Source organism: Sarcophilus harrisii, chromosome 6, assembly GCF_902635505.1.
Source record: "Sarcophilus harrisii chromosome 6, mSarHar1.11, whole genome shotgun sequence".
Lineage (NCBI taxonomy): Eukaryota > Metazoa > Chordata > Mammalia > Dasyuromorphia > Dasyuridae > Sarcophilus > Sarcophilus harrisii.
The window spans coordinates 162,098,588-162,113,295 of record NC_045431.1 but is presented as its reverse complement, the minus strand read 5'-3'; the positions used below and the strand labels follow the sequence as shown (position 1 = coordinate 162,113,295).

Sequence of the window (14,708 nt, the reverse complement as noted above, 5' to 3'; positions counted from 1 at the left end):
TTTCCCCCTGAGGCAATTAGGGTTAAGTGACTTGCCCAGGGTCACACAGCTCAGAAATGTTAAATGTCTGAGGTCAGATTTGAACTCAGGTCCTCCTGACTTCAGAGCTGGTGCTCTATCCATTGCACCATCTAAATGCTCCAATTTGTCTATTATTCTAAAGAAATTAGGGATAGATGGAGATTTTTAGTAAGTAGAAAGACAGGGGAAAGCTTATGAATTAAAACTTTGTAGAATATAGATTGGAGAGATGAGACATGAAGTAAGTAGAAGAATTATTGTTGTAATATTTTAAGTATTATTGGAGTTATACAATATTGCAATATTGTATAGTAATTATTATGAAAACTATTTTTGTAGTAGTCCAGAAAAGATATGATGGGGTCTGAGTTAAAGTGATTGTGATAATGAATGAAAGGGCATATATATTAGAGATGCTATAAATGGAGAATCAATAAGGCTTAGAATAAATATTTATAGATGACAAGGGAAGGAAAATGAAGATTCAAGTATGACCTTAAAATTGAGAATTGGGATTAACTAGTTGTGTACCCTTAACAGAAAGAGAGAAGTTTAGATGAAGGTTTAGGTGGAAAGGTAACTAATTCTGTTTTGAATACAATGAGTTTGAGATGCCAAGGAACATCTGGCAAAAAATATCTAACAAGTAATTAGCTGGAAATGTAGGACTACACCTCACAAGAGATACTAGAGCTGGAATCATCTGCTTCAAAGTGGGAGTCATCTGCAGAAAGATAATTGAGTCAATGACAGCTAATGAGATCATCAAAAGAAAGGTATGGATCAAGAACAGATGGCGAGATCAAGACAGATTCTTGGGAAATATTCATAGTTTAAGAGAAGGATGCTGTTCTGAGCCCTACTTGAATGAAATAAAGCACAAATGTATGGCAAAACTAAAGAGGGACTAAAAACTGATTTTTCTAAAGCATAGATCTGACCATGTCACCCCTTTGATCAATGAATTCTGCTCTCTTCCTACTAATTCCTAGATAAAGCATAAATTCCTCTGGTTAGCCTTTAAAACTCTTCAAAATCTGATCCCTTCCTATCTTTCTAGTCTTCTTATACTTTACTACCCTTTGCACATTCTACCATCTGGTGACTTTGGCTTCTTTCTACTTGGTCCAACAAAGCATTTCATTTTCTATCTCTGAATCTTTATAATGGTCAAGCCCCAAACTCAGAATGTCCTCCATCCTCACACTTCTGCCTTTTTAACTTTCCTGGATGCTTTCAAGACTCAGCCCAAATTCTACTTCTGCTTGAGTTCCTCCCCTATTCATCTAAATGTCATTGTGCCTCTCCTTTATATATTCCTTTAATATACTTTGAATACATCCTGTATATACCTAGTCATTTTCATGTTCCTTCCCCTATTAGGGGAGTGTGGTCTACTTTTTGCCTCTCTTTGTATCCCCAGGGCTTAACACAGTGCTTAAACACATAATAAATTCTTAATGAAGACTTGTTGACTGATTGAAAGTTAAAAGGATTCAAACGACTCACACTCCCTCTTTCTTCCTACAGTCACCAAATCAAGGATGCAGTAAATTGTTCCCAGCAGATTGTTGAAACTTACCGGTATTCTCTGAAACATTTCCTGCCAAGGTGGACCTTTTATATTTAAGATATGGAAGAAATTAATAATCTACCCAGCCTTTAGAAGGTTAGTATAGATCATTGGGAGGATATGAAGGCTAAAAATAAGGGAAAGGAAATGGAGGAATGAAAAAGTAGAAAGACAGGACTTTTGATGTGGCCCTGACTTGTGGACTGAACCCATCCTCATATCTGCATTGCAACACTGCTTACTTAACTAAGACTCCTCAGTGTTTCACTCTCTGCCCATACAAAAACATATTTAGCTCTTATCACAAATATGGAGGGAGATCCAGCAATAGACTGAGAAAAGTGGTGAGAGGAAGGTAACGAGAATACAGGAAAAGAGAGGTATTGCTTATTTAAGATAGAGACTCCCCACTCCCCTATTCCAAGATCTTTGGGAATATTTAGTATTGAATAGGAACAGAAATTAGTTTGTGATTTCTTTGCTATAGGGAACATCTGGTGAGCAAAGTTTCTCTTCCTATGCAAATCTATTCCTTTTATGCAATGTGTAGCCTTAGAGTTGCCTCACCCACAGAGATAAGGTGTTCCAAGAAGTCAGTATATATCAGAGTCAACACTTGAATTCAGATCTACCTGGTTTTGTGGCCAGCTCTCTACCCGCTCTGCTATTCATCTTAGAATCATAGAATATTCTGGTTTTATTCATTAACATTGATGCTAAAGTGTCCTGGAATGAAATCAATAATTATAAATTGAAACAGCAGGTACCTGAAGAAGCTTCCATTATATAGATGCATCCTTCACCTGCAGTTACAATCTCTAGGCTATTTCTTGAGGTTTGGGGGCCATTCCAATATGACGTAACACCTGGTCCTAGACTTGGTGTGACAATTCTCAAAAAGTAAACCAATTCGGGGATCTTCAGAAAAGATACAAATGATCAAGTTTTGTAATTACCTTTGTTTCACAGCAGACACCACATGACACCTTGTCTCCACCTTTTTTTTTCTGTAGTAACTTTATTTTGTATTGCATTTGGAGAAGGGGCATATCTTGTTTCTAGACTATAGCTTTCATGATGTCAGGAACCACCCCCCATCCCCCCAACTGAATTTTCACTGTGCCCCTTCCCAGCCCCTAGCACAGTGCTCTTTCCAGAGTAGGTGCATAATAAATATTTGCCTAATTAAATTTAATGCTAAAGTGGCAAATTCAATTGACATTTCATTTTGAAAAATTTACCTAAAATGGATTCTGAAGTTCTACTCAATAACTTTGCAAGAATATAAAAATAATTTCACAATTGACAAACCAGGATGAATACAGATCTCTCAGTAAATGATAAAAAGGCAATGGAAAATCAAGAATAATTTTATCGATCAGAACAAAATTTTTCCTTTACATTCTTTTAACAGCATCATTTCTATTAAAAATTTAGAAATAGCCCATATACACAATGTATATATGTAATATATAATATGTATACTTAAGATAAACAATGTATAAAATGTATTCTCAGTATGTATGTATATGTATACATATATATGAATAATTTTGTTTTGGTTCAAAGCCATCAATTATTTTAATTTTGATTATAACCAGTATCAAACACTTTAAGGTTTTAAGGTATATAACTCACTTTAGCTCATTTTATTCTTACAACAACCATAGAAGGTAAGTACTATTATTGAACCCATTTTTCAGATTAGAAAACTGAGCCTGAGTAAGACTAAGTAATTTGTCCAAGGTTACACTATTAGTAAATATCTAAGGCAGGATTTGAACTTGGATCTTCCTCAAGTTAAACTATTCTAATTATGGAATAGTTGCAAACTGATTTCAGATGTTTGAACAGATTTTCAAATGGCCTGCATCTTTTTGTCCAGAAAGATTATCTAGCTTTCCAGAAAAATAACCCAGCTGAAGGTGGTACAAAATGTTGTTTGAAAAAAACACCGTCATCTTTGGGTCATATTCTCTGCTACACTTTTTCCCCTATTTCTCCCCCAGAAACATGAAATGTTTAAGGAAAGATGTAGCATTTCCCTGGACCTATGAATATGTCAACTTGAGACTGAGCAAACACACAACTATTATAGGTACTGTGTTAGCCACCTGTATTAATTTTCATAGTTAAAAACCATGCATTTGACACCATTCCCTATTGTCAAAGAAATAAGGGGGAAAAAAAAACGTATAACTTGATATTTTGCCTCTGAAGTCTTACATAAAGCACACACCCTAATTTCAAAGCTTCTAAATATTTAAAAATCCATTCAACCATTGGGTGTGTTTATCGGAAAAAGAGAAAAACCACAGCTCTCTATTGCAATTTGTTTTTGATTTTTTTTTAAAATGATGGAATATGTGCATAGAAAAGATTTCTAGTAGAGAATCATAGATTTAAGAATCTTACCTCTGTAATCAGCTTGAATAAATGTTACAGAAAGCAGCAAAACCAGGACTTTCATTATTCTTAGGTTACTTGAATTCATGTTGATGCCACAAGGCTCATTACCTCTATGAGGTTCTATCTCAAAAATTGGTTGTCTTTTCCAATGAACTTTCCATATATGATATGAACAAATCAATTATTAATCTCTACACAGAAATAGATGGGGGTGGGAAATATCCTTGGACCAGTGGACATAAAGTCATATAAATGCAAATAGATATCCTAGAGGGTAATGATGGGAAAAGTTTAAAACATTTTAATTATTAACTTTTTCAAGCCAATGTAAACAGAAAGGACAGATACTTGGGTTATTCCCTGCCACAAGATTTTATCTATTTTTTAAGACTGACTTGATGTGATAAACAGGGTTGATTCTACTTTATTAGGAGTAGAGGCTGACTCAGTGCCTTTGTAGTTCAGATTTGACATTGACATTAATAGGTCATTTTACAGTTAGTAGAAAGATATGAATTAGTCATAGACTACAATAATAGACGTTGAGTACACAGATTCTTAGACTTAAGCAAGGTACATCTCACTTCAGCTAGGCAAAACTCCCTTGCCTGAGTTATCCATTGTGTTCCACCAGCCAAACATTAGAAAGGGTGCATAGAGCTTCCTATGGCCATTCCTCAGGCAGCTAGGAAGTGATATCAGTTGCCTGAGTCTTTAATCCTTTGAGCCAGGCAATGAACCCCATGCATCTAGTAGACTTGTGTTCCATAAAGCCAAAGATTCTGTTATTGGGATAAGAAGTTATAGTTAGAAAAAATTCTGGGAAAAAATACAAAGGAGTATGGCAGAATTTAGGTGTAAACCAATATTTCATACTACAATACAAGAAGAAACAAATAAATTTGCGAATTAGACATAAAAGGTGACATTATAAACAAATTAGAGGAACAAGGATACTTGATGGAGTAGATGGAAGGCTAGCCTTGGAAACAGGGGGATCTGGATTCAAGTCCTTTCTAAAATCTATACTGTGTGTGAAGTCATGTACTTTAAAAATATATTGATTTTTAATACACATTGCTTTCTGAATCATGTTGGGAGAAAAAAAATCAGAGCAAAAGAGAAAAACCATAAGAGAAGAAAAAAATAACAAAAAGAAGTGAACATGGCATGTGTTGATTTACATTCAATCTGCATAGCTCTTTTTCTATATGCAAATAGCATCTGTCCAAAATCTAATGGGATTGCTTTGGATCACTGAACTACTGAAATGAACCAAGTCTTTCATAATTGATCATTGCACATTTTTGCTATTTTTGTGTACAATGTATTCCTGGTTCTGCTTGTTTCACTTAGCATTACTTCATGTAAATCTTTCCATGCCTTTAGAAAGGCCTTTCTAAAATCAGCTTGTTCATCATTTTTTATAGAACAATAATATTTCATTATCTTCATATACCACAGCTTATTCAGCCATTCTCCAATGGATGAACATCTACTCATTTTTAAATTCTTTGCTATCACAAAAAGAACTGCGACAAACATCTTTGCACATGTGGGTCCTTTTCTCTCCTTTATGATTTTTTTGGGATTTACAGATCCAGGAAAGGAACTGCTGGGTCAAAGAGTATGCACAGTTTGATAACTTTTGGGGCATAGTTCCAGATTGCTTTCCAGAATGGTTGGATCATTTCACAACTGTACCAACAATGCATTGGTGTCCCAGTTTCCTAATCCAATATTTATCATTATCTTTTCCTGTCATTTTAGCAATCTGAGAGGTATGACATATACCTCAGAGTTGTTTTAATTTGCATTTCTCTAATCAATAGTGATTTAGACCATTTTCTGATACGACTATAGATGGCTTTAATTTCATTATCTGAAAATTGTTTGTTCATATTCTTTGACCATTTATCAATCAATAATGACTTGTATTCTTACAAATTTGACAGAGTGCTTTATATATTTTAGAAATGAGACCTTTATCAAAAACACTGGCTATAAAGATTTTTCCCCAGTTTTATACTTTCCTTTTAATCTTGTTTGTATTGGCTTTGTTTGTGCAAAAACCTTTTAATTTAATGTAATCAAAATTGCCTTTTATAATGTTCTCTAGTTCTTCTTTGGTCAGAAATTCCTCTCTCCAAGATCTGATAGGTAAATTATCTCTTGCTCTCCTAATTTGTTTATGGTATCATCATTTATGCCCAAATCATGTATACATTTTTACCTTATTTTGGTATGGGGGGGTGAAATGTAGGTTTATGCCAAGTTTCTAACATATTATTTTCCAGTTTCCCCAGAAAATTTTGTCAAATAATGAGTTTTTTTCCCCAGAAGTGGAAGTTTGGGGGGTTATCAAATACTAGATTACGATAGGCCTTGATTATTGTGTTGTGTGTATCTAATCTATTCCACTGACCTCCCACTCTATTTCTTAGCCAGTACCAAATAGTTTTTGATGACTACTGCTTTATGATATAGTTTTAGGTTTGCTATTGCTGTTGCCATCCTTTGTATTTTTTTTTAAATTAATTCCCTTGGTATTCTTGACCTTTTGTTCTTCCAGATGAATTTTGTTGTTATTTTTTCTAGTTCTATAAAATAATTTTTTGGCAGTTTGATTGGTATGGCACTGGACAAGTAGACCAATTTAGGCAGAATTGTCATTTTTATTTTAATAGCTTGGCCTACCTATGAGCAATTAATATTTTTCAATTGTTTAGATCTAACTTTATTTGGTGAAAAGTGTTTTATAATTGTGTCCATATTGTTCTTAGATTTACTTTGGCAGATAGACCCCCCAAATATTTTATTTTGTCTACAGTTATTTTAAATATCTATCTCTTGCTGATAGATTTTGTCAGTAATAGATAGAAATGCTGATGATTTGTGTGGGCTTATTTTACATACTGCATCTTTGCTAAAGCTGTGAATTGTTTCAATTTTCTATAATTTTCTAAGTATATCATCATATCATCTGCAAAGAGTGATAGTTTTAGTTCCTTATCGCCTATTCTAATTCCTTTAATTTCTTTTTTTTATTGATAAAGTCAACATTTCTAATACAATGTTGAATAATAGTGCCGATAAAGGGTATCCTTGTTTCACCTCTGATCTTACTGGGAATGTGTCCAGCCTCTCTCTATTGCAAATAAAATCTGATGTTTGTTTTAGATAGATATTGCTTATTATTTTACTCTCTAGTTATACTCTCTAGTGTTTTAATAGGAATGGGTGCTATATTTTGTCAAAAGCTTTTTCTCCATCTTTTGAGGTTATCATATGATTTCTATTGGTTTTGTTATTGATATAGTCAATTATAGTAATAATTTTCCCACTATTGATCCACCATTGCATTTCTGGTAGAAATCCCACATAGTCATTGTATGTTATCCTGCTTATAAGTTGCTATAATCTCTTTGTTAATATTTTATTTAAAATTTTTGCTTCAATGTTCATTAGGGAGATTGGTCTGTAATTTTCTTTCTCTGTTTTGACTCTTCCTGGTTTAGGTATCACTCTCATATTTTTCATAGAAGGAATTCAACAGGACTCCTTCTTTACCCATTTTTTTCAAATAGTTTAAATAGTATTGGAATTAATTGTTCTTTAAATGCTTGGTAGAATTCACTTGTAAATCCATCTGGCCTTGGAGATTTTTCCTTAGAGAGTTCATTAATGGCTTGTTCAATGTCTTTTTTCTAAAATGGGACTATTTAAATAATTTATTTCATCTTCTGTTAATCTAGGCAATTTATATTTTTTAAAAAATATTAATCCATTTCAGATTGTCAGATTTGCTGCTATAGCTGACCAAAATAGCTCCTAATTATTGTTTAATTTCTTTTTCATTGTTCACCCTTTCCATTTTTGATGCTGGTGACTTGGTTTTTTCCTTTTCTTTTTCTAATCAAATTAACCAAATGTTTGACTATTTTGTTGTTTTTTCCCTCATAAAACCAAATCTTAGTTTTATTTATTAGTTCAATTGTTTTCTTAGTTTCAATTATAATAATCTCTTCTTTGCGTTTCAGAATTTCTAATTTGATATTTAATTATGTTTTGATTTTGTTCTTTTCCCAGTTTTTTTGGTTGCATGCCCAATTCCTTGATCTCTTCTTTTTCTATTCTATTCATGTAGCTATTAAGAGATATGTAATTTCCCCTAAAAACTGCTCTGACTACATCCCATAGATGATGATATGTTGTCTTATTATTGTCATTCTCTTGGACAAAATTATGGATTGTTTCTGTGATTTGTTGTTTGACCCATTAATTTTTAGAATTAGATTATTTAATTTCCAATTGGGTTTTAGTCTATCTTTATCTGCCCCTTTATTGAATATAATTTTTATCGCATTGTGATCTGAAAAGGAAACATTTACTTTTTCTGTTTTTCTGCATTTGATCATGAGGTTTTTATCCCCTAATACATGGTCAATTTTTGTGTAGGTGCCATGTATTGCTGAGAAAAATGTGTATTCCTTTCTGTCTCTGTTCTATTTTCGCCAGAGGTCTAACCTGTATATGTTACCTTCTTAGTTTCTTTCTTGTTTATTTTGTGGTTAAGTTTGTCTGATTCTTAGAGAGAAAGGTTGAGATTCCCCCACTAGTATAGTTTTGCTGTCTATTTATTCCTATAACTGGCTTAAAATCTTCTTTAGGAATTTGGCTGCTCTACTACTTGGTGCATATACATTTGGTATCATTACTACTTCATTGTTTACAGTACCCTTTATCAAGATGTACTTTCCTTCTTTATCTCTTTTAATAAGATCTCGGTTTACTTTTGCTTTATCTGAGATCAGAATTGCTATCCCTGCTTTTTTGTACTTCAATTGAAGCTTAATAAATTCTGTTCCAGTCTTTTATATTTACTCAGTATGTTTCTGTCTGTGTCAAATATGTTTCTTGGAAACAACATATTGTAGGATTCTGTTTTTTAATCCACTTTGCTATTTGCTTTCATTTTATGGGAGAGTTCATCCCATTCACATTCACAATTATGATTACTAGCTCCCCTCTTCCTGTCTTCTATTACTTTTTTCCCTAGTGCCCCTTCCTTTTAATTCTTCTTTCTCCTCTTATTTCTGTATAGGATTCCATAAATTTCTATAACCAACTGAATGATTAGATTAGAGCCAAAACTGATGAAATCAAACTTCAGACAATGCTTATTCCCCTCCCTTCTTTCCCTCTATTGTAATAGGTCTTTTGCACTCTTCATATGACCTAATTTGTCTCATTATATTTATTCTTTCCTCTTTTTCCAGTATAGACCTTTTCCTACCCTTTAATGTCTTCTTCTTTGATATCTTCATATCAGATTCCATTCATAACCACACCCTCCCTCCATGCGATTCCCCCCATATCTGTTCCAGTAACTAATACAGTTCTCAAGAATTACAGATATCATTTTCCCATCTAGGGATATAAACAATTTAACCTTTAAGTTATACCTACACACACACACACATACACACACACACACACACACACATATATATATATATATATATATATATATATAAATCTTTTCTTCCCTATTTACTTTTCTATGCTTCTCTTTAGTCCTGTGTTTGTAGATTAAATTTTCTGTTTAGTTCTGTTTTTTTCAACAGAAATGATTGAAACTCTCTTACTTTATTGAATATCCATTGCCTCCCCTGAAAGACGATTCTGAGTCTCATTGAGTAGTTAATTCTTGGTTGTAACCTTAGATCCTTTGCCTTCTGGAATATGGTATGCTAGGCCTTTCAATCACTCATTGTAGAACCTGCTAGATCCTGGGTAATCCTGACTGTTTCTCCTTTATACTTAAATTGTTTTTGTCTGGTAGTTTGCATTATTTTTATGTTGAGATTGTAATTTTGGAATTTCACAACAATGCTCCTTGGGATTTGCCTTGTGGGATTTCTTTCCAAAGGTGATCAATGGATTCTTTCGATGTGTATTATCCCCTCTGTTTCTAGAATATCAGGGCAGTTTTTGTTAATGATCTCTTGAAGAATGCTCCATAGGCTCTTGTTTTGGTCACGACTTTCATGTAAGCCAATAATTTTTAAATTGTCTCTTCTGGATATATTTTTCAGGTGGGATCTTTTTCCAATGAGATATTTCACATTTTTTCCATTTTTTTCATTCTTTTTAGTTTATTTGACTGATTCTTGATGTCTCATAGAGTCATTAGCTTCCATTTGCCCCATTCTAGTTTTTAATATTTTCTTCAGTTAGCTTTTGTATCTCTTTTTTCATTTGGTTAATTCTACTTTTGAAGGTACTATTTTCTTTAGTGGATTTTTACTTGAATTTGGCCAATTATATTTTTTAAGGAATTGTTTTCTTCAGCCAATTTTTTTCCTTCTTTTCCAAGCAGTTGACTTTCTGTTGTATACATCGCATTTCTTTTCTCATTTTTTTTCTTTTACCTCTTTTATTTGCCTTTTAAAGTCTTTTATGAGTGCTTCTAAGAAGCCTCTTTGGGCTTGAGACCAATTCATATCAATCTTTTGAGATTTTCTCTGTGGATATTTTGTCCTCATCTGAGTTGGTGTTTTGTTCGTCTCTGTTACCATAGTAGTCTATAGTCAAAGTTTTTTTCTGTTTCTTGATAATTTTCTTTCCTTTTCTTTTGGTATTTCCTCTTTTTCTTTACTTTTTTGGTTAAGCTCTGCTCCTAGGGTAAAGGGAGCGCTGTCCCAAGCTTGAGCCTTGGTTTTGAACGCAGGAATCCCTTGTATTTTCAGGGGTAGCTTTGCTTGTTCTTTTTCAGGAAAAAGCCTGGTTTCCCAGAGCTTGCTTTCTGAGCTGGGACTGGAGGCTGCCCCACTGATATGCTCTTCTACTGAGTTAGAACTGAAAGTCTCAGTTGCTGATTTTCTGTGATTAAGATCCTCTCACCAGTTTTCCCAAAGTCTGTCTGAGCTGGCCTGAACACCCTTTTCACCCCAGTGAGACTGACCTTTCTTGAAGTTTTTCCTTTCTATCTTCAGCTGGAGAGTGGTTTTTTTTCCATCAGACTCTGTTCAGAGGTTTGGTTTCATATGGTTTTTGAAGGAAATTAGGAGAGCTCAAGCAGTTTCCTGGCTTTGCTCCACCATTTTGTCTCCTCCCCTGAAAGTCCAAGTCATATACTTTCAATCAGCAACTTAGCAAATTCAAGATGATGGGAGCAACAGGAGAGACAGATTAGATAAAATTTAAAAATAAATCCAGAGGGAAGGCAGCTAGATGGCGCAGTAGATAGAGTACCAGCCCTGAAATCAGGAGGATTTCAAGCCTGATCACAGACACTTAACACTTCCTAGCTATGTGACCCTGGACAAGTCACTTAACCCCAATTGCCTCAGGGAAAAAAAAGAATAAATCAGAGGGGGAGCATTCTGGAAAGATGGCAGAGTAGGTTGGTAAATTTCAAGCTCTTCAGATTTCCCCTACAAATAGAACAAATGAGCACCTCAGCGGGAACATATTCTGGTGAAAAATCAAGAAGGCTTGGAGCAGAACAGGGGTCCTCCTGACATAACACAAGAAGACTTGAAGAAAGATTCTAGGCTGACATTAGCCCATATGAAGAAGTACAAATAGCTCTGGGCTAGCTGCACACAAACACCAAATAAGGTACCCCTGGGGATAGCTGGATTTGGCTGGAGCCTCATCAGGAGCCACAGAATTTTTCACCTCTCAGCCTTCATGTGGATCTGGGGGTCTGATTCCGGGAAGACAGAGGGAACCTTGACTGATTAGAAATACGGGTTTAGCTGTGCTGCAGAGACATGGTCCTGGATGAGAAGGAACCAGCAATGGGGCAGGGGTGCAGCTGACTACCAGCACTTGTAGGAGGGTGGAGTTTTTGGTTTGGACTTCTAGGTCAGAAGGGAAAACAAGCTAGAGGCAGCACCCCCCAGACCCATGATCAGACATGTTTACACTAATACTTCCTATTTAAAAAAAATAAACTGGTAAAGAAGATTGAGTGCTATCATAGAAACTTACTGTGGGAACAGGTTCATCTTCAGAAGAGGATAGTGAAGTAAAAAGAGATTCTTCTACCACAAAGAGTAACATTAAATGGTTCCCTTCCCAGAAAGAATTTATAGAAGAATTCAAAAAAGAATTTTAAAATCAAATGAGAGCCACTTAGGAAAAAATCCAAGAAAAACAAGATTATGAAAAAAAAATGTTAACTTACTAACTTACTAGAAAAGGAGATACAGAGTCTCAAGATGAAAATAACTTCAAAAATTATAATGGGGCAAGAGGAAGCCAGTGACTCTATGAAACCCCAAGAAATAACAAAACAGAATATAAAGAATGAAAAAATAGAACAGAAGGTGAAATATCTTATAAGAAAAACAATAGATTCAGAGAACAGAGAAAATTAAAAATAATTAGACTACCTGAAAGATGTGACCAAAAAAGAAATTGGCACAATAATGCAAGAAATAATTCAAGAAAATTGACCATATATTAGGACATAAAGACCTCAAAATTAAATGCAGGAAGGCCAAAATAGTAAATGTTTTCTTTTCAGATCAAGATGCAATGAAAACTACATTCAACCAAAAGTTAGGGGTAAATAGACCACAAAGTAATTGGAAACTAAATAATCTCATCTTAAAGAATGATTGGGTGAAACAACAAATTATAGAAATAATCCAAGAAAATTATTCTGGCAAGGTAGAATTTGAGGAAAAAGTAGAAATAGAAAAAATTCACCAATTACCACCTCAAAGAGATCCTTTGTGGAAAACACATAGGAACACGATTGCCAAATTTTGAAAAACCCCAGATCAAAGAGAAAAATTTGCAAGAAACAAGAAAAAAAACCAATTCAAACATGCTGGAGCTATAATTGGAATTGTATAGAACTTAGAAGCAGCTATAATAAAATAATCCTGGAATCATATCTACCAGCAATCAAAAGAACTAGGCCTGTGGCCAAAAAATGTCATATCCAGCAAAATTATACATAATGTTGAATGAGAAAAAATGGACATTCAATGAACTTGCAGATTTTCAGGACTTTCTATCAACCAAACTGGAATCAATATAAAATTTATCATATAAGTTCCAATATCAAAGATCAATGTCAAGGAACTCAACATGGACAAATTATTTATGTTTTTATATGGAAATGCATATTTAAGGTTGGCATCAGCAATAGGGTAGTTCAAAAGAAATATTGAGGCAGAATTAAGGTAAAATAGTAATTATGGTATACAAATGAGCTGCAGAAGAATAGACACAGAGACATTTGAGTGGGAAGGAGGGCTTATAGTTCTGAAAACCTATTCACATCAGGAATGGGTTAAATAGGCAACATTACATATATGCTATGAAGGGTATAGCACCCTCTAAAATCGGGAGGTTTAGGCAGAGGGGTAGCAAAGGGTGCTGGAAGAAGACAAAGAAAAGATCCATGGGTGAGGTAAGGTTAAGCAATAACAGGGCAAGTTAAGGAGCAGAATTAAAACAGAGTTAGCAGGGATAGGAAAGATGTGTATGTGTATAAATTTATATCTGCTTACATAAATATATCCTTGCTTAACTATAGCCTGCTTGGGGGAAAAAAAGAATAAGGAAAAAAAGTTGTGCAGCAGAGAACGAAAGAACAACCTATAAGGAAGCAAAGAAAAGATGGACACTCATGAATGTAATTTCTTCTACTATAAAAACATAAAAATAAAGTCAAAAAAGTAAAAAAAAAAAGAATAAATCAGAACTGGAAATACAAAAGCAATTAAATGAAGCTTACATAAAAGGGAAAAGAAAGATGGGAGGAAGGGAAGATATTTATACAAGAGTCTAGGGGAGAAGTCCAGAGAATTAGGTGTAAAGTTAGAAAAAGAGGAAAGAGGTTAACATTGTTGTCTTGAACACTTCTTCAAAATGGGAATTCTGGGAGGAATTTCTTATAAGAGGAGATCACAGGGACAGAGACCTCTTCCCTTGTGAAAGGATGCTGGGATATGGTGAAATCCAGAGTGAAGAGCAGAAGGATTCTATCAAGAGGAGGTGAGAAAAGAGTACATTCTAAAAGAGAGGAATGACCACTGCAAAGGGATAGAAATGAGTAGATGATGGCTTTGGGGTGTGTGATATGACTGACAAATCCGAAAAAGAGCAAGCCTACCAGTAGGAAGAAAACAAGGAGAGAACAATATCATGAAAAGCCAGAGAAAAGAGTATCCAAGAAAATTTCGAAAGAGTCAAGTGCAACAGAAAGCTCATTAAGGATGAGGAAGGGGGAAAAGCTGGCAGAGCTAATTGGTATTTTTAGAAAGAACAATTGAGTGATGAGGGTGGAAATTAGGTTGCAAAATTGTGAGAGGTGAGGAACTAAAGGCAGCAGGTGTAGACTACTTTTTTCTTGGAATTTGATAAGCAATGGAGAAAACATAGAGAATAACTTGAGGGGATGTTAGTCTAGTGAATGTTTTGAGGGTTTTTTTTTAAATGGAGGATTGGCATTTGGTATAGTTGAAGGCAGTAGATAAGGAACCACTTGATTGAGAAAGATTTCAAACTCAACATGTCCAAACCTAAATTCATATTTCCCACTCAATTCTCCGTCACTCCCCACTCCTTCCCCACTCCTGAACTTCCCAGTTTCTGTCAAATACACGACCATCCAGTTTCATGTCCTTGATGTCATTATTTATTCCTCCATTCTCCCAGATCACATATCTATAGCTAT

General features: G+C 34.4%; 1 protein-coding gene across 1 annotated transcript in view; it reads right to left on the bottom strand.

The window, feature by feature from the left end:
• Nucleotides 1-4,156, bottom strand: part of GC (GC vitamin D binding protein) — a 52,379-nt gene extending 48,223 nt beyond the window's left edge. The window contains exon 1 of the mRNA XM_023505700.2: nucleotides 4,010-4,156. Coding sequence (XP_023361468.1) covers nucleotides 4,010-4,088 — 79 coding nt within the window. The 5' untranslated portion in view covers nucleotides 4,089-4,156. The remainder of the gene's footprint in view (nucleotides 1-4,009) is intronic.
• Nucleotides 4,157-14,708: the final 10,552 nt, after the last annotated feature.